At 39.4% G+C, this 19,458-nt stretch overlaps 1 protein-coding gene across 3 annotated transcripts in view; it reads left to right on the top strand.

The window, feature by feature from the left end:
• Nucleotides 1-13,630, top strand: part of GABRB2 (gamma-aminobutyric acid type A receptor subunit beta2) — a 123,585-nt gene extending 109,955 nt beyond the window's left edge. Inside the window, exons 9-10 of one of the 3 annotated variants that reach the window (XM_044453794.1) lie at nucleotides 6,308-6,313; nucleotides 13,283-13,630. In XM_044453794.1, the coding sequence (XP_044309729.1) occupies nucleotides 6,308-6,313; nucleotides 13,283-13,630 (354 nt within the window). Of the gene's footprint in view, nucleotides 1-1,486; nucleotides 1,598-6,307; nucleotides 6,314-13,282 lie in introns of all 3 variants that reach the window. The other 2 variants (XM_044453793.1, XM_044453795.1) reach the window with 2 other exon arrangements.
• The last annotated feature ends 5,828 nt before the right edge of the window (nucleotides 13,631-19,458 follow it).

Here is a 19,458-nt window from a genome sequence, read left to right as displayed (position 1 = left end):
CCTATAAAAGATGATGGTGCAACATAGATGAACCTTTTCCTAATCTACTTTTCCCCCTCTCCTTGAATTCTATCACCACTTCCTTTAAAGTAAAAGTACAAACTATGACTAAAACTGTGTTTTCATCCATTCATATGTTAACCCCAGTTTGAAACTTCTAACTATGGTTTCAGATTCTGATTTAAAATGACTATGGTCAGCATGCAGAGATGAAAGGGTAAGAAGAAAGAACCCAAACAGAAGCAGGGAGGAAGGAGTGGCAGAACAGTGCAACCCTAACCAGTGTTGCCAAGCTCTTAAGTATGAATCTCGAGTTACAGTTTTGTCCTAATACCATCTCAGACACCCTCATCTAAATCAAGGCCCAGCGTTCTGAATACAGTTTTTTTGCAAGCTATTTTCATTTCTTTGTGATCTCTTTGAGTTACTAAGCAGGCTACCTATGATGATACCCAAGCATAGAAGCAGAATCTACTGGACTTTATCCCAGGGCTCCTGTCCTGATAGCAGACTGTGCTCCACCATAACTTGCTCAGCGCTAACCCCATTCTGCTTTTGGTTTTGACCTGAATGCTTGATGCTGAGCCAGCTGCTGTTGCTAGATTCTTGGTATTCCAGGATGGAGGGCTCCAAGATTTGCCCATGGATCAAGTGAATAAATTTGGGATCAGTTTCACATTCACGTTCTATTCTTAAGGAGTATCTCCCGTTTTATGGGTAATCATGCTATGTGTATGTGCGCTTTGTATTTATTTGACTCTGTGCCCAGATTCTTCACCTAATACCATTCTTATAGCCTATGGTAATTCCACAGCCTTCTACCGAAAAATACACATTCATTGATCAGTTAAGTGCAATTATACTTGGCACGTAAGTTTTTGATCCAAGATTCTTCAGGTGGAAAAGTCCTTCTCCATGGATTGTTCATGAATCCCCCTTCTGTTGTGTTCTAACTGTACAGTGATTCAGTGCTGACATGGCACATTTGATGGAAAAGTTAGTGTCAGGACTACTACGATACCTCTGTTTCAGTGGGCTTCTCTACCTTGACTTTGATGGAACTGCTCCTCCAGCTTTGGCTTTGAATCTCCTGCAGTTGAGTGTCATGCTGTTTCTTGTAGGCTTTATATCCCCCAAGTTCTCTGTACACTTAAATCATGCAGTCTGCCTTCATGTGGGATGTGTTTTCTCTTCTGCCTTTCCATGTGACAATGCCTTTAGCTTTTTAAAAGATTCATTATTCAGGAAGACACAGACATGAGTATCAGACCCCCTCCTGTTTTCTTCCGTTGAGCATCCTGTGTGCTGTTATTCTCTTCTGTCTCTCTGTTAATTTAGAAATAACGGTCTGTAAAACCTATCATCCAATTTCAGAGGCATTTAGAGTTATTTTATAACTACTATTTTAGAACTAGCTCTGCTCAACATTCCCTAATTAGTAGAAGCTAAAATACTTATTTAGCATATTTTCTACTTTGTCTTCCAGATCTTTTATAAAGATATAAAACAAAATGGGACCGAATTGCGATCCCTGGATCCCACTGGAAATCTCTCCCCAACTAGATGGACTGCCAGTTACGATTACTCTCTTAATACGGTTAGATAGCCAGTTTTTGATCCATTTGATTGTACTAACTGTCCAAGACATCTTATGTTGGCTTCTAACCATAAGATATTGTATAGTATTGTATGAAATGCTTTACTAAAACCCAGAAAAAAATATCCACTGCATTGTCATCATCCATTTTATTGTAAGTCACTTTGAATTCTTTTAGTAGAAAAGTAATTTTATACACACAGACACACACACACACACACACGTATGTGTGTGACTGTGTGTGTACACACACATGCACACACACAAACACACGCATATATATAATTTTGTATGTTGCAATGTCAAAATTATGAATTGATTCAGCAGATATAGTTCAAACCCATGTTGATTTAGCCCTTTGTGCTATTTTTCTCTGAATACATATATTCTCCTCTTGTTTCTATTATTATGGAGAAGTTAACTGCAAAGGTTCTAGAATGGAGTCTCAATCACATCCTATTTCTGACCCCTAACAGTAACCATGGCTCCATTTACACTCTTTTAGTCTTTCCTAGACTTTCACAGAATTATGAGGAGTGTCTGAGAGTTCAAAAGTTCCATTTTGGACGTATTTCTGTTTGCCTTATATTTGTATTAATCCTACTCCCCATCTGTGTGTGCATGTGTGTATACTAAAGCAATTACTTGTATAGTGTATTGCCCACTGTATTGAGACTGAGCATTGTACTTCCATTCCTGTCTTACTAGTTGATTTTACAATTACAAGTTAATACATATTCATACTTAAAGTCAGCTTGAAATCTTATTTCATGTATCTGTTCATGCTGCTTGTCCCCCATCCCATCTTGGATTTGCTTTGCTCCCGATTATATGCAACATCTGTTTCCTTCAGTGAGCAATATTTTTCTCTTGGTTTTCCATGCAGGATATATTATCCTATATCAAAAATGTCTTAGTATTTTATTTTTTCTAGATAGCTTCTTTGGGGCATATGCCTATCTGAAATGTAATACTCTAATACTCTGACCCCCTCTTACTTATTTTTATTTTTGCGAGGGGAGCAAGGAAACTTCAATCCCTCTTCTTTCTTGCTAATGGCCCTAACATGCTTGATGCACCCTGCATGTCCTTGTTATCTTATACAAAGATGCCAGTGTGAAGATAATGATCAAATACATTACAGCATAGTAAATACCAGTATTCATGTGGTAGTGAAGGAGATTTGTGAAACATTGGTGAGTAGATAAAAAAGAGCCAGAATGCAGCTAGAAAATGAAAACTTTTGTTGGCCATCATTATACAGATTTGCATATGTTAATCATGGTTGCAAAATTTGCAAAATTTCAGTTGCTCATGCCATAGCAGACTTCAGTTAGTTTACCGCCTGAATTTGTTTTGCTTTATTATATTTCAAGCTCATTCTCTTGCAAATTCTATTTTTATTCGCCCAACCTGTTATCCCAGCCAATGTTTTAGAAATAATAATCTGCCATTTTCTGGAGGTGTCTGTATAGATGTTGTTTCTTTGAGTGATAAAAACGTTTTAAAAGTATGTTATAAAATTATTCATATCCCTTATGTGAACCAGGCTTGTCTCCAAAAAGCAGTCCGATGTGCTATGGCAAACAGCTAGGCGTTTAGATCAAGTTTATGATGTGGAATCCTCTGTAAGGCAGAGAATAAGCTTCTTCTCAGTCACCTGTGACAGGGAAGGCATCCAAAGCCAGCATATCTGAACTGTTTCTGGTCCAGCTGCTTGCTGGTTGTGGCAACCAAATTTGATAATCAAAGTAATGCTAGCTGATATTCTGTCAAGAACTAAGATAGGGGAAATCTGTTTTGGAATGGGTGTAACTCTTAATCTGATGTTGAGATTTAGCAGCATCTTTAGGGATTTGAGGTCCACTCAAAACCACAAATTATGAAAGTGCTTGCATTGAAACATTCAATGAGAAGCCTGGCTTGATATATTGCAGTCTCATTAACAAGTCATCCTCACAGCTAGAAATAGATGTAATGGAAGAAAAGGGCTAAGCGTGTACTCATAACACGGCAAGCCATCCTGACCACTCCGCGGGGGCAGAGAAACATACAGCTGAACTGAACTGGAGGACTGCCTGCTGCAGATTTTTATGCAGAAGCTGGATAACAGTCTATTGAGTCTGCTGTTCTAGTGAATTTCTTGCAGCACCGGGCAGTTCGAATCAGTGACCTTTGAGGACCATGTCCTTGTGGGAATGCTGGAGAAAGCTGCTCAGCCTTCCCTCCTCCCACTTTCTTGCTACCTCCTCTAGCTGGAGAGAGCTGGCAAAGTGCCTTCCTTCCAGGCACTGCCCACAGGACACTGCATAACTTTTCCCGTTGAGAAGAAGAGGCAAGAGGGAGTGGATAGGGAGGGGCAAAACAGAGCTGTTGCAGCCCGTTTTCCTTTGGCTGGGATGGGCGCTTGCCTGCCCTCCCCCTTTGCTGCCGTGGTCTCCAGCCTCCGTGGTTTCAGCACTTTCGGCAGCTGTGGCACCGTGCAGAGACTCACAGCAGGAAGGCAGCCAAATGGAAAAGAGAGCGGGGGGAGAGCAAGGAGGACAAAAAGAGCAGGCTCTCCCTTTGCTAAGTCAGAGGCAGTGATGCGGCGGTGCCAGTGAACACCTGCTCAGTAGTAACTCTCCCTCTGCCTGTTCATGCACAGTGCTACTGCATCTTCTTCGCAGTCTTAGGAAAACAGCAACAATAGTCTACAGGCCCTTCAAGTAATGGGAGCTAGAGTTTATCCCATAACTAGAGTTGCCACCTGTCAGTCACTTACCCTTTGCTGAAGAAGAGAGAATGCATTGTTGGAAGTAGGCGCAGATTTGTCTAACATTCGCATACGCTGAAGCAAATAATTATTTTTTCTCTTGTGTGTGTGCGTATGCACAGTTGCATGTATTTCACATTGTGTGCATAAACACACATTTAGAAATAATGGTTCTAATTTAAATAGAAGTACAATGTATCTCATAGTTGATAAGACTATAAACTTATGTTTGCGGAGTCCATTGTCCTGAAACCCAACAAACCTTCCAGAAGATTACTGTCCCCTGTGAAGTGGAACACATGGCCTTCTGCACAGGAATGCCAGTCAAAGAATGGGACAAGTATGGATGGACACTTTTGATGATGCTGTTTCATGTTGTTCAAAGGAGAGGATTAACTGGGCAAGAAAACTTATCTGGATGCAATTCAAAAAAGCAGAGCCTCTGTTATTTCTCCTGCCCCGCCAGCCATAACGGCAGATACTTGGGGAGCTCTGACCTAGGAGTACTCCTTCATCTAAGGAGGATCAGCCTTGGTTAGAATCTGGATGGGAGACTTGAGTCGTGCATTGAGCAGGGGGTTGGACCTGATGGCCTTCTAGGCCCTTCCAACTGTGTGATTCTACAATCTGGGCTTCTGTCATGCAGAATGCCACCCTTAAAGAAGGAAGGCGGAGGAAAAGGGCTTAGTAATATGATCTCCTTCAGCTTCGGAATATCACTCCATTCAATTTCTTCCAGAAATATGATGTATTTCTGTCTTTTTGTTTTCCTGATGCTGTGCAGCTCTGAAACAAATATACAGGACATTCCACCATGTAAAAATGAGTGCTTCAGTTATAATAAGGATAAGGTTGGACATTTTACTCCAGAGTTTGAAGGTTAGGAGTGCTATCATAAGTAAAAACCCACTGCAACAAATGCGAGCATTTATCCATAGTTTTCTCATTGCACTAGCATCCTCATTGCACTGGTTTAAATGTTTTTAAAAACATATAAGATGTACACTGTTGTTGTGTAAGAATTTGCTATGAGCCAGAAACCTACCAGCCATAGTTTGCAATTTCTCCACTAGCATTATATAAGGATTTGCTATGCATGTAATGTAAGGTGGTGGTGGCGGCGGCAAACTTAGCCTGTGGCCTGAAACACAAAAGATCACAAGGTAACTTTTCCTACAGTCTGTAGTGCTATTCCTGGTGACATCAAAAAGGGGCAAGTCAGCTTTGTAGGATCTCTGTCCATTGCGACGATTTCAGAATGCCACCTTTAATTTGCACAAAGGCAGTGTGTGTGCAGCTTTGGTTTGTTTAGGATATATAAGCCCTCTTACATAATCTGAGAGCGTGTCCTCCAACACTTTCCCCGGGGTTTAGGAGAAAGTTCTCTTATGTTCTTGTGTTATGTCTTTGCATGGAGAACACGGTTGGAAGTGGGTTGCTCAAATACAACAATTCAGACAAGGCAGCAGTATGTTACTACATAAGGTCTCATGGAAGGAATTTACGTAAAACAATCTCCCTGGGGCCAAATTATATGTGGCTCTTGATATGTGAAAAGCTGGAGCTTGGCCACTTCATTTTTCAGCTTGCTCAACAGTCCATCTTACCTCATATGCACCTAGCACATTTTCCGAGTATGTGCCAAGGAGTGATGCAGGAGAGGCCCCTGCAACCAACTGGCAATGATCTTACTTAGCATCCTTCATGCGGTGCGGGGTGCTGGGTCTTTCTTCCCAGCTCCTTCATGAGACACCATGTGAGGGCCACTGAGCAGTTTGTTTGAAGCTCCCTGGTGTGATACGTTACTCCTTCGGCATGCTGGTACAAAGGTGTATCAGAGATAACATAAAATACAGGTCAGCTCATATGAGGCATGATGGCCTGAATGGTTCCTTCTGCATGATTGTGTCTGCACGTTCCTCTAGTTACGTCTGATAAAAAGGAGATGCTGGCAGGTTGAAGTAACTATGTCAGTTGGCCAACCACCGGAGTGTCTTCTAATTCCCATTATGGAAATAGAACAATGGCTTTTTCAGAGAGTTAAAAATGACATGAAGGAGGCATTGTTGCCTGTGGTGTCACATATCCCCCACTGTTTCTTCTGGTAACCTGGTTTTACAGGTTTTTGTAGTGATTCTAAAGCCGACAACCCTGAGCAATTACAACGGTCCACAAAAATAAAATACAATCCAGGCACACAGAAGGTGTTCCAACACCACTCAGTCAAGCTTACAGTGAGAAGAAAAGAGAGGACCTATGAAATAAGGGTGATGTTTCCTGCTTTGCTTACCAAACATACATTCATGATTCAGCTGCATTTTTGCAGAAAGTGGCTTTGGACTAGAGTGCAAATCTGTAAATGCAACTCTAATTTCAGTAATTATTAAACTTTAATTTCAAATTTTATTAAAATTATATAGTAAGTGGTTTCCCTTAAGGTATTTTGTCCAGCTGGAATACTGACATCTGAGAGTCACATATGATGCACAATCCTGTGGCCAGAAGGCACTGTCTGATTGACCATTGCAACAGATAGAGTCCCTGCTCTGACATCTGAAGAGCCTTCCAAGGTCACAGCAGGGATTCCATATTCAGAGAATCCACTCGTGCAACCAGTGTTGTTCTTTCTACCATTCTAGAAGACTGTCATTATGGCAAATGCTGGGGGACAGAAAGACACAAGGGACCGCCATTGTCTACCAAATCTAGATAGTTCCTTAGGCACTCCTCCTTGCAAGGAGGGTCAAACTTTTTAGAAAGCCAAAATCTTCTGTCTAAATGTTTCTGAGGGTGGTGGAAGCACAGACTAGCTTCTGTTCTCTTCCCGCCCTCCTGTATGGCTGCTGCAAACAGGAATTTCATGATAATGGTAGTAAAATTTCTGGGAAGCCTGACTTTCAGGCATTGTCACAGAGGAACAGAACACACAGGAGGTCTCCTCCTGCCACTGATGGAGCTGCTTTATCCAAAGGCTTTCTGACTGCCCTTGGATCCTACAGAAACTGATCCAATCCTACAGGAGGTAGCACAGGCAGAGTGACCTAAGAAAGGAGGCATAAAATAGGGCTACAGGGAACTGAAAAGGCAGCAGAAATGGAAGAACAAAGAGTCAAGGAAAAGTGAGAGGAGGAAGTAACAACCCAAAGGGTTTGGGAAAGAGAAGGACAGAGCTGGGGAACAAAAGAATGGGCAAAGAGCAAAGTTTCCGTAAGGCAGGCTGAAGTTCACATATCGATTGGAAATGATCAGTCACATCTTTGACTATAGACCTCTACTAGGAATAAAATGCTAAATTAATAAGACAAGCCATCTTACTTTGATCCTTTTGGCTGAGGATAACATGGCTAGTTCTAACAAAGTCGTGTGACTCTCTCATATATATTGTTTTGCTTGTTCTGTTTGATCTAAAATTAGAGATACAATTTTATGAATGCATTGATCATTTTGATTTCGAGTCCATGTTTCAAAGGCAACCTGCTTGCAAGCAATGGAACTGTGCAACTGGAATGTTTTACCATGTTGATATGAAGATGTGTTGCATAATAAGGGTTAGTGGAACGCTACAGAAGTGCATTATGAATTAACTTGACAAACACATGAAAAAGAATGGCATGAAGCTACTAGTGCAATTTCCATGCAGCCAAGATAACTTCCTTTTATTACCAATTTCCTTATTTTCAGGTGTTAGATTCTGTACTGGAGATATTAAAGTGTTAGACACAACTCCTTTAGACAGCCATCATGTTGGGGGTTTCTAGATATTGGTTGGACTCACTTCCCTGGTGTTTTCTGATTAACATGGGTTGGTCAGCAGAATCTGATGATCTCTGGTCCACAGTTTATGGATTATTTTTAGGACCATAAGTGTATTCTATGTTTATCATTTATCATCTAAAGTGATTGTACAACACCTCCATGATTAACTACTTTGTGTAAGTATTTTAAAACAGTCATCTTTTCCTTTCATGGCTACTTGTTATTTTTTTCCCCCCTTTTACATATTTTCCTTCCAACGTTCCTTCCCTGTGCAGTTTCTCTCTCTTCTATCCAAAGTGTGTGTCTTGCACCATCAAGAGTCCTGCTCTGTGACTGAATAACACTTCAGCATATAGAAAGTTTGTTTTTAACTCCTTTCCACCAGCTTTTAAATCCATATGTTGTTTCACCTTGTCCAGAATAATTTTATATGCCATGGTTGCTTTCTGGTCAAAAATGACAAGTTTTGAAAATACAGATGTAAATACATTTCCATCACAAATGTGTATTGTCTGCAGTGTCAACAATAGCACTTCTAAGCTAAGGTTATCCTTCTGCTGATTGTTGGCTCAAAGTGCCCTGTCCATTTAATTGAAGTGCTGAATATTTTGTAGTAATCACCTGTAGTGCACTAACTTTTTAAATGAAAGCTAACAGCTGCCTTTTCTCTAAGGAAACCGGTCTTGATTTTATTAACTTACAGGACAGAAGAATAATTGGCACATATCATTGTCCAGAAATGTATTCAACAAAGGTATATTTTATTGTTTTCTAATGATTTTCTCCTAAGGCGTAATCCTATGCATGTCTGGACAGGGAGAAAAATCCTATATCTCCCAGCATTCCCCAGCCAGCATGGCTAGCTGGGGATTGCTGGTACTTGTAGGACTTTTTTCTGTCTGAACATGCATAGAATTGTGTCCTTAGAGCCTTAAAACTGAGATCTTGGACATTCATGGTCATTAAAGATCCCATGGCACTTTTTACAAGACCTGGAAATCTTAATGCCATGATCCTGTCTGCATTTGGTTATATTATGAATTGCCTTCTACCTCCAAGCCATCCCAACCACTCACCCACCAACCCACTGCATAGTTTTAATTGGCTACAGCATTCTTCATTTCCTCTACCAAAATATAGTGTGTTGTTTGGCGATGTTAGATAGCCACCACATTTTGCCTGAGAGGTGACTGCACTTGTTGGTGAAGTGATGTTGCTTTCTAAAGTCTGTAAAGCGCTGTGGGATCCTTGTGGATGAAAGGCGCCCTGCAGAATGAACGTGTTTGACTGTTGTAAGCCTTTTCTTTAGTCACAAGCATACAACCCTATTAGGGATGGGTGAACCTATGTGATTGCAATGCTGATCCAAGATACCTTCCTCACCTAAAACAGAATCATTTCTTTGTGTCCAAATTTTAGGGCAATTCTGAATTCTTTTTTTAATAATTTGGTATATCTGAACCATATGCACTTATTATTTTGGAAGTGAGATGCTGGGCCATTTGCATCCAAGGAAAACTGGTTTTTTATGAAAAAGCATACAGTTTCTTCCTGTTTAGCTTACAATAAGACAATTGGAGGTTCACCCATTACTAATGTAGTGCTATCAAATAATTTCCAATGTCTCTTTGTAAAAGAGACCTCCAGCATTCTCAAACTGGTGTTATCAAACAAGTGTCTGACCATAACAAAAATCTGCATATAAGAACACATATCTATATATCAGTAGATATATAGATATTACATATAGATAGATCTAGATAGATTTCAATGGTACTAAATGGCGTCTGTGTTGAAAACTATTTTCCTTTCCTACTAAATCCTTTGCGCATGTGGCCACTGGTTGAGCTATTCACATTGTGATGCCTGATCTTTGTACTGATATCTTTGAAGCAGCCGTGAAGACTCTAAAGCTCGCCACATCAGAACTCGATCTATCTGGTTATTGGGCCTTTTGCTTCTGTGCTTCTACCAATCACACGCAATATTCTCTAAAGATCATCTTATGGGAGTATATATTATACATATATATACTTGCTTAAACATTTGAACAAATTTAAATTTCTTTCTGGCCAAGCTGCACAGGTCCCTTTGCAATGAAGTGTGCAGAAGGCTGAATGCTGGTTTAATTTCTCAGGTCTGGGCTTTGACTGGAAATGGAAAATGAAACTTTCAAAAAGCTTTGCTACCCTGCTTGTGTGATTCACCCCATCCAGCCTCCCCACCCTCCCCTAGGATTAACCAATGTTCATGTTTTATACCCTCAGATGTAATTGAAAATGCTCTTTGTTTCACAGTTGTGTCACAAGACTAACCTCCTTCCTTTTATACGGCTTTTTAAAGATGTTGAAATTTAAAGAATTCAAATAGTGAATTCTTTAACGCTTGGTGCCATGAAATACATGTTGAAATAAGCAATTGTCTGTTGTGGAAAAAAAATAATAATGCCCCTGCCTGTTTGCCCCTGTTTGGGATTGGCTGGTTAATTTTGGAGTTCAGGGATGGACTTGTAGTGTCTTAAAAAAAATGAAATAGCTATGCACATGTAAATGTTTGTTATGAGATTGCAGAAACAATATGCTTGGGTATTGATCTGTTTGTTTCATAGAAAGTGGTAGATGATCTTTTCCAGGCATTCTGATCAGATTTATGTTTATTCTGGATCAGACTCTAAAAGCCCAAATATATCCTATGTATCGGGAATGATAAATTCCTGTGTTTGTGTGTGTGTGTATGCTCTCATCTGAACATGGAAAAGATGTTAAATTACAATTGGATTCCATGTATTCAGAAAGAATGCATATGGGAATTTCAGACAATATCTAACTTAGAAGATACTTATCACTTCCATTTGAAAGCAGAATTTAAATAACTTTAACCAAATTTCATCTTGTTAAAACTAAATGTCCTGAAATTAAGGGGTGAAATCCTACGTAGGCTAACAGCACACGCTTCAGAGCTATTCAGTCATCAAAAAATCATTACTTTAAAAATTATGTGACATCTTGTAAATTTAATACAGTATTATAGTGAACCATGATATTTGCTCAATCTGCAAAATTAAATCCAGTTATTTAAAAACTAACATTTTGCCGCATCAATAATAATTTTTAAACAGTCCTCTACGTGACTACTCATAAATCACTGACATTGCTGTCAGTGAAGCCAACTTCCAGGTAAATGAGCATAGGATTGCAGCCTCACTTGGTTACAGTGCTCAACTCACTCACTACTGATGCTTGTTTGAATATGCCTGAGTTACTTCCATGAGGTTCACTGTGACTTGCGGACTCTGCAATTATGATGCCACTGTTATTAAGATCCAAGGAACTGCTGCTAGGACACACATGCGTTCCCCTTTTATCGACTGTTAGAAGCCCTGTTAAATTTTCAAAGCTCAAGTTGCCTTTTAAAAAGAGCGTCTGTAAAACTAGTTACACCAGAATGGAGAGGAGGAAACGCAGCAAAGACAGACAGCATCCAGTTCCACTGGCAGTCTCCCAGCTATAGTTCTTTTCCAGCAAATACTATGCTTCTGTTGGGGATCTCCTTAGCAAGAATGGGAAATCGGTGCCTCCATATCACACCAGTGCATTGTTTGACCAAGAGACAGAGCACCAGCTAAATGTCTTGTTCACATTTCTTGCTGTCTTGATTTTTCCTCCATGTATACATTGGAGTTAAAAAAGAAAGAAAGGAAAGGGCTATGTCGGTGTTTTGAGAATTCCCCGCTCATAAGCAAATTCTTTCTCAGCAGAATGCTTGGTACTTGCCTTTTCATTGGAATGAAAATTCCCCAAGCCCTGTAAAATCAGTTGAAATTCAGAGGGCTTGAACTTCTAAAGTGAAGGTATCTCCAGTACTGAAGTGGAGGGAGGATTCCAGGGTTGAGGGGCAGAGATACCATGTATCCTGTGTGTGCATGCCAGGAATTGTTGGACTGGAAATCAGTTTACACTGAGCTTATGCATAAGACTGTTTGTGTAGTAGAAATTGACACTGCAACATTATAAGTCAGGCCAAACAAAGATGTCACTTGATTCAAAATTTGCAGGGAATATAAAAAACTGCTAAATTTCAGATTACCTTCAAAGAAAATATGCAGAACTTGTAGATAATGTGTCAACACAATATTTAGCATTAATATGAATGTTAAATTTACCTTTCCAATCAGATAGCCATAAAGAAATGATGAAATAATATGAAAAAATAGGATTTCCTTTAAAATAAAAGATTGACAGTTATTTCTGTCCATCAAAATGGATGTCCCAAAGAAGAAATAGCTACTTTTCTGAAGAGAAACTTACTTGTAAGAAAGGATACCCTTCATTTATAGGCAAATAACAAGAATTCTGCATGACTTTAATTGGTTACCTTCTCTTTGCTTAATACCAGAAATTCAACATAATATTTTTAAAATCCTATTACCCTCTTGCCTTAAACAAAATAATAATAATGTCCCAAAGACTGTGCTAACATTTAAAGTGGCTATACTCTGAAATGAATGCCTGGTTAGTCTTGCCTCTGAAGTACAGCCTGATGCGAGGTCAATCTTCTGTTCTGATGAGATGCCCCAGGATTGTTTCCAAAGTGACAACCATTATTCCAAGCACTGCAACTTAAAAGAGGTCCCAGCAGAGCTGTAAAAAAATTGTCAGTTTGCTCTGGCTCTGGCTCTGATAACAGAAACTTTCTGATCGTTACATCAAAATATGAATTACCATAAAATCAGAGTTTTAAAGTTGCTTCTAGTAGAGATAGTACTGCATGGAAACAATGGACTGTGAGGATGCCTATACAGGCATCTTGGAAAAAGCAGGACAGTGCCCAGAAATCATGCCCAGTATGTATTCTAATCGTGCAGCTTCTTTGAGCGCTGTCTGCTCGTGCATGTGGGTAAGTCTTGTCAGAACAGAAATGTGAGGCCTGCAAGGTGCAGCACTTCATGCAAGCCTGTAGCGGCAGTGCCACAAATGTCCAAGACACCTGCCAGACAAGCATGTGGCTACTGACGGTGCCATGCAATCTGTTTGCCCCTGCCTACAAAATGCAGGGTTCCCAACGAAATCAGTGTATGCCATTTTTCACTGAGTTGGATATCTTAGGCCTGGCTTAATATGCAGTTGGCTTTAATATTTTACTGCACAACTAAAATAATCTCTTGTGTTTTCCAGATGGATCCGCATGAAAACATTCTGTTGAGTACCCTTGAAATTAAAAATGAGATGGCAGCCTCTGAAGCTGTTATAGGTCTTGGGGACCCTAGAAGCACTATGCTGGCCTACGATGCCTCAAGTATCCAGTACCGGAAGGCTGGCTTACCAAGACACAGCTTTGGCCGTAATGCCCTGGAGCGGCATGTGGCACAAAAGAAAAGCCGACTACGGAGACGTGCTTCTCAGTTGAAAATTACCATCCCTGACTTGACTGATGTAAATGCCATAGATCGATGGTCCCGCATATTCTTCCCTGTTGTTTTTTCCTTCTTCAATATTGTCTATTGGCTTTATTATGTGAACTAAAACAAAACAAAGCCACACACATATCAAGAACTGGATTTCTCTTCAAAATCGGTTGTACAGCCAAATGTGGGACTTAGGGAGAACAAAAACCTATTCAGGACAAAAGTTAATTTAAAACACCTTAGTTGCTGGCCCACTTTATAATCTGTTCTGTAATGTTTTATTTATTTTATTTTATTTTTTGCAAAACTGTGAAACACATAAGTTATAGTACAATTGTATATAACACAACCTTTAAAGGTATAATTGCATTTGATGTTTGGAGGCAGAATTTTAAATGTGGCCATTTCATTTTTTCCACCCTCATTTTAGCACTAATGTGTTTAAAGACATATAGAGGTAGCTAGAAGACAGGTTTGGGTACTAAAATTATCATGCCTCTCCTCACATCTTGAACACACACAGAATTACCTGAATGGAGAAAATCTATTTACATTATCATGCTTACAGTCCAAACCATATTTCTAGATTACCTATGAAATACATTAACTTGACAATAAGTAGTGCCTACCCTCATAACATGAAGACCGTTTTTAGAAGTTCCCCAGGTAGATCATGTTACTCGTTGAAAGAAGTCTTGAGTGTATGAGGAGTTGCACAAACCTTGGAAGGATTTATTTGAAAGAGATGTAAGGAGTTAAGACCACATAATGGCTGTGCATAACAGTGATCCATGGAGTTGTTTGGGAGATTCGCGAGTAAGTCCTGCAGTGTGCCATTCATGTCATGTCTAGGATTATTCTATATGTAAAGTGCCAAATGGTAGTGGACCAGCAGTGACTTCGTAAATGGCTTTCTCTTGGTGCTCTGTTCTTCCTCATGGAAGAGAGAAAACAGTGGCAAATGTTCTCAAAAGTCCAGGCCAGGTGAGGACTGCAAATACATGGGATAACTTTGCCTGCTAGTCTAAGTCTTTCATGTGAGTTTTGCATTAATGTTTTGACTTTCATTTTAAAGCCACATCAGAGAGATGTAGTAGAATCATGCCTTTGCTATAAGGCTAAATTGTTTTGAAAGAAAAGAATAAAGTTCAAGTTCAGAGTTAGGTAGTGGTTTTTACTTAATTTCTTTGCATTCAGATATGTTTCTTGTTAATAAGAGGACTTTCGGAAATATTCTGAACAACAGCAACACAAATTTGTTTGTTTTATAAATAGCTATTCCAGAATCTTCTGGCGGAAGAGGTAGAATTATTTTCTCCAAATTCTGAGTTTCAGAAATTTCCTTTCTTTTTCTTTCTTTTTCTTACTTAAGTATATATATGATTCGTATTCCTCAAATGATGGAACCAAATAAAGTTTTAGTCCACTAAATATTGTTTTTGTATATCTTCCAGTCAACTCAGTGGAGTTGGTGTGAGGCTCTAGATAGTTCTTCATGCTAGTTTAGAAGATTGACATACTGTAGGAAATAAGAGAGATGTTTCTGTTTAAAGGGTTGGAGAAGAACATCCACTAAAACAATAAATACGCCCAATTATTTTTATTTGTGTGTATCCTTTACAACTGACTCATTTTCAGTGGCACAAAAGAGTGTTTGAGTGTTCCTTTGTAAAGTACCTTAAAATTGCGGTTACTGAGCACCCAGTATTCATACATTGTTCACACCTCTATGTATTTGCAAAAAGGCTGATCACATGACTCACGGTTTCCCATGAGCAGTTGAGCTAAGCATGTTTCATGAGTCAGATCATCATTCTTATTGTGATATTGTGCACTACTGAACTAGCAGTGTTTTAAAAGACCCATTGGTTAAGCCACATTTGGTAATCTTTAAGATTGGTTACACTGTGTGGCCTATTTCATTTCTTCCTCTGCAAAAGAAACTGCCTTGAATTAGCTCCCCATTCATTTTATAAAAACAGAGTGTTAAATGTGCGGAAAAAATCAACCTTCTGCTTAACACTTGGGAGTCATAGACCTTAAAAGAAAGTACTTTGCTCATGTTGGTCCAACAGGTCAGCTATAACGGTATCTGTAAAATTAGCTCCTAGTACTGCACTTTAAGGTATCCAGAAGTTTCTAGTACAAGCCATAATATTTTCTGACCTTGCCAATGAGGGGTTTAATTTACCCAGCTGGATATCAAAGAAAGAACGCGATCACCTCCATGAGGTCCTTTTAGTTGTTAAGGGGAAGGTGCCTTTGGAAGTAGACGGGATACCATGTAGATAGTAGGCTTTAAGAAGAAATGGAGGAGCATGATACAGAAAAGACTTTGTTTTTCTCCTCTGCTATGGCAGCATGTGGCTGAGACAGATAAAAGTATTAAATGATTTGCTTCATAAAGGATATTTAAATAACCCATTACCTTTGCATTGAACTAAACTAGATGCTTGCTCATCCCTGCTAGCTCCACATTTCATGTAATAATTATTCCATTTTTTCCAGGTTTCAGGTTGCGTACTAGCCAGCAATTAAGGTGTTTTCTCTTCATCGTTGTGAAACTCATGGCAAAATTACGACTATATAATACGGCACAGTTTTAACAATATCTTTGCGATCAATGATCTGTAAATATGTTCTATAGATGACTGCTAGTAAGTCTAATATGCATTTTCCAAACTAAAATTCATGCAGCATATTTGTGTTTGCCTACGGAATGTTGTTTCTCTACTATTGCAGTTTTAATAACTGGGAAGAAAGAACCAAGCAATGTCATTCTGACCATTTTCAGTTCTCATCCCCAGGGGCAAGTAAAGTCTTGAAAAATAGCACTGAAAGATATACCTGAAAATTTTTATATTCTAATAGGAAAAAAAGAAAAAAATACCCTTAGAATTTGCCAGACAAAAGCACAATGCATAGAAAACATAAGAGCAAGTGCGTAGTTAGATAGATAGATAGATAGATAGATAGATGTTAGATATATCTAGGGAACAAATCCCATTTAAGTTTAGGTGAAATGTACATTAAAAGTACAGCCGAAGTAGATATATATTTTTTAGAAAAATCTAAAGCTATGTTCCAATTTCATAGTTAGTGAAGTTAATGTAAATGAAGAAAACAAAACACTGAACATTATCAAAGAATACAATGGGTATATAGACAGATATGCCAATATATGTCTATGTATTCCTCTGTGTGCTTATATAATGTATGTGTGCACACAGGCCTCTTAATCCAGTGAAAGCAATGCAGGGGTGGAAGGATGTGCTGTGCTACGATGGAAGCAGGGTGCTGGGTGAGGCATGGGAGGCAGAGGGAACCCAGTGGAGTTGCGGGACCACAGTCTCTCCATCTTCAGTTGGATCCGATCTGCACTGTGAGGGACATCAAGCAAGCAGAGTGAGGTTTGCCGTGGAGGAAAGCCAGTGGGGACATGGGCTCTGCCCAGGCGTCCCTGCGCCTGCCCAGAAGGTCACTACAGAAAGGGAGTGAGGGGGTTAATGGTGCTGGCCTGACAGGGAAGGGAAACGAAGGCAGGCTCAAGCCATCGAAGGCAAGTGTTATCTCTCCCTGCTACCCTCCCTGGGGAGCGATAGAGCCGGGACTAAGTCTGAGGTGGTGTTGCTGTGTCCACTCCGGCTTGCGGCCCCTCTGTAGTGCTTGCGGTTGCCTGGATTTGGGCTGGATTCTTATATTGGTGTTTAAAAGGAATAAGCTAATAACAGTTTTGTTTCTATAATTAACTGATATGTGAATATTTTTTTGAGAGCGCAAATTATTAATGTATTTAAAATCTTACTATACAGGGTAACTGGGCATTTCTATATCAGCAGATCAATGCATATAATTCTTATGAAGCATTTCACAGTTAACATGACAATAGTAGTGTACCTCCTAGCATCTCAGAATAGACTCTCACATTGCTTGCCTATTTCTTCTCTTTTTTAAAGAAAAGTAAAAACATTGTCCACTAGAAACTTTTTAAAAAGTCCTAATACTCGTGGGGTGGGGGGGGAGCAAAAATACGAAATATTTCTATGGAAAAAAGACAGGAAGGCCAGGGTACAATACTTTAAAAGTAGTCAGTCATAACATTTTGCTATCTGTACATAGAACATATAATGTGAGCAATCATAATTAAAAATGAACGTGTGTAAATACTGTCAGATTTCTTAAACATTTTTAACTTCTGATTTGTACTTTAATGTAAGGCAAAAAGCTGATTCTATTTATGGTTTAGGTTAGTGTCCTAAAATCATGTAAATATTTAAATAAGCTGTAAATGAGCAGTCAATAGAAACAGTGTTCAGTGATTTAAAAATGTTTTCTTTTTTTAAACTAAGTACAATAATTGCAGTTCTCTAGCAGAATAATTTAAACACCCTTTTGCATAAGACTTGGATTCCAGGGAAGAATTTTAATATACAAATCCATGGAAAATACAGTACGATAACAGTATGCAACAGTATGAGTTTAGCCAGTAGCTTTGCACCATGTGCGGGAAAGCCAATTACTAAAGACTGGCGATTAGCCCAGGCCCACCCTCCATCCAGAGGCTGTTGTGAACATTGGACACTCAGTTGCAAGCCTGTAAGAGCAGGCCCGCATCTCTCCCCTGCTGCCCTTAGCAGCTCTGAACGGTCTGCACATGGAGGGGGATTTAAGCCTTTCCCGACACTCCAGAGACTTGGGCCCTTGTGAGTACTGGAGCCCTATAGAGAATGAGGTTCTGTCAACACGGGCACAGCAGGACTCGTGTTTTTTAAGTTCGTTTGCAGTGAGGCTGGGATCCTGAAAGCGTTGGACCAGCACGTTTCCTCTTCGAAGCTCAGAGGCGAATTTGCCATAAGGCTAGTTAGCCTGTTCTAAAATAAACCCCCCAGCGACTTGGGGGTCGAGGTATAGCACAGAGAAGTGAATAGGCTTCTAGGGAGTGAATAGACCAGCTCTGTATACCATGATGGTCTTGTTTAAAATTCTCTGCAGTTTGGAACATAATGGCTGTTCTTCCTCACAACACAGAAGCAAAGTTCTTATTTCCAGTTACAGGGAAATTTAAGAGGTGAGTGGCCAGCACAATATGAATGGAAATGCATAGTAGAACATGCGAGCTTGATGGAACCCGGGAACCATATCTGTGTGATTGCCCTCTAGGAAGTGGGTTTATACTGAACCTGGTGTCTTCTTCCTGCACACCAAAGCAGGATCATGAGCATTTGGAATTGTGGTACCAATCGGGGCCTCCACGGGCCTTTGGATAATGCTCCTCTCAGTCTCTAGCAGCTGCAAATGACAAGACATCCAAAAGACATGCCTGCCGGTGTATAGCAGTCTATTCCTTTCCGCCCTAACCCATCCTATCCCCAATGCCAAAGAATCTTTACTTTAGAAATGTATCAAAAGGGAACACTATCACGACACTGCTTAACACCAAAGGTAAAGTTTAACAAAATGCACTAGGAAATAATTGTCAGGATTTTTGAAGAATAAATGGAATGTTAATGCATCGCCACCATATTCTAGCTTATACAAATAGTCTCTCTATCCATTTTAATTAATTAATGGTAAATTGGAATGGATTATCTTCGTAGATTATATGCAACACATTTCTTCTGTGTCAAATTATTTAAGTGCTTTGATAAGTAATACACCAATTATTTATTTATTTTGAAACAGTAGAAATCTTAGTAGCAGTTTGGTATTAGTTTGGGGAGTAAGTTTTATTTCCTTTTCTAAATGTTCTGCTCATCGCTAAAGTTCTCTAATTCAAGTTGATTAGCATTTTATTATGTTTGCCTTGTTAATGCCATTTTAGATTCACCAGGTAGTATATTTAAGATCCTTTGTATAGTTTGAGTTAGTTCACATGGGCATTTAAAACATCCAAAAATCCTATCAAGTCAACTGTGTTTTGAGTTTTCACATTTTAATTTGCATGGG

Source organism: Varanus komodoensis, unplaced genomic scaffold (assembly GCF_004798865.1).
Source record: "Varanus komodoensis strain SLA01 unplaced genomic scaffold, ASM479886v1 scaffold7_1, whole genome shotgun sequence".
NCBI classification, from domain to species: Eukaryota; Metazoa; Chordata; class Lepidosauria; order Squamata; family Varanidae; genus Varanus; species Varanus komodoensis.
The sequence above is the reverse complement of the archived record's forward strand: the minus strand, read 5'-3'. Positions and strand labels throughout refer to the sequence as shown.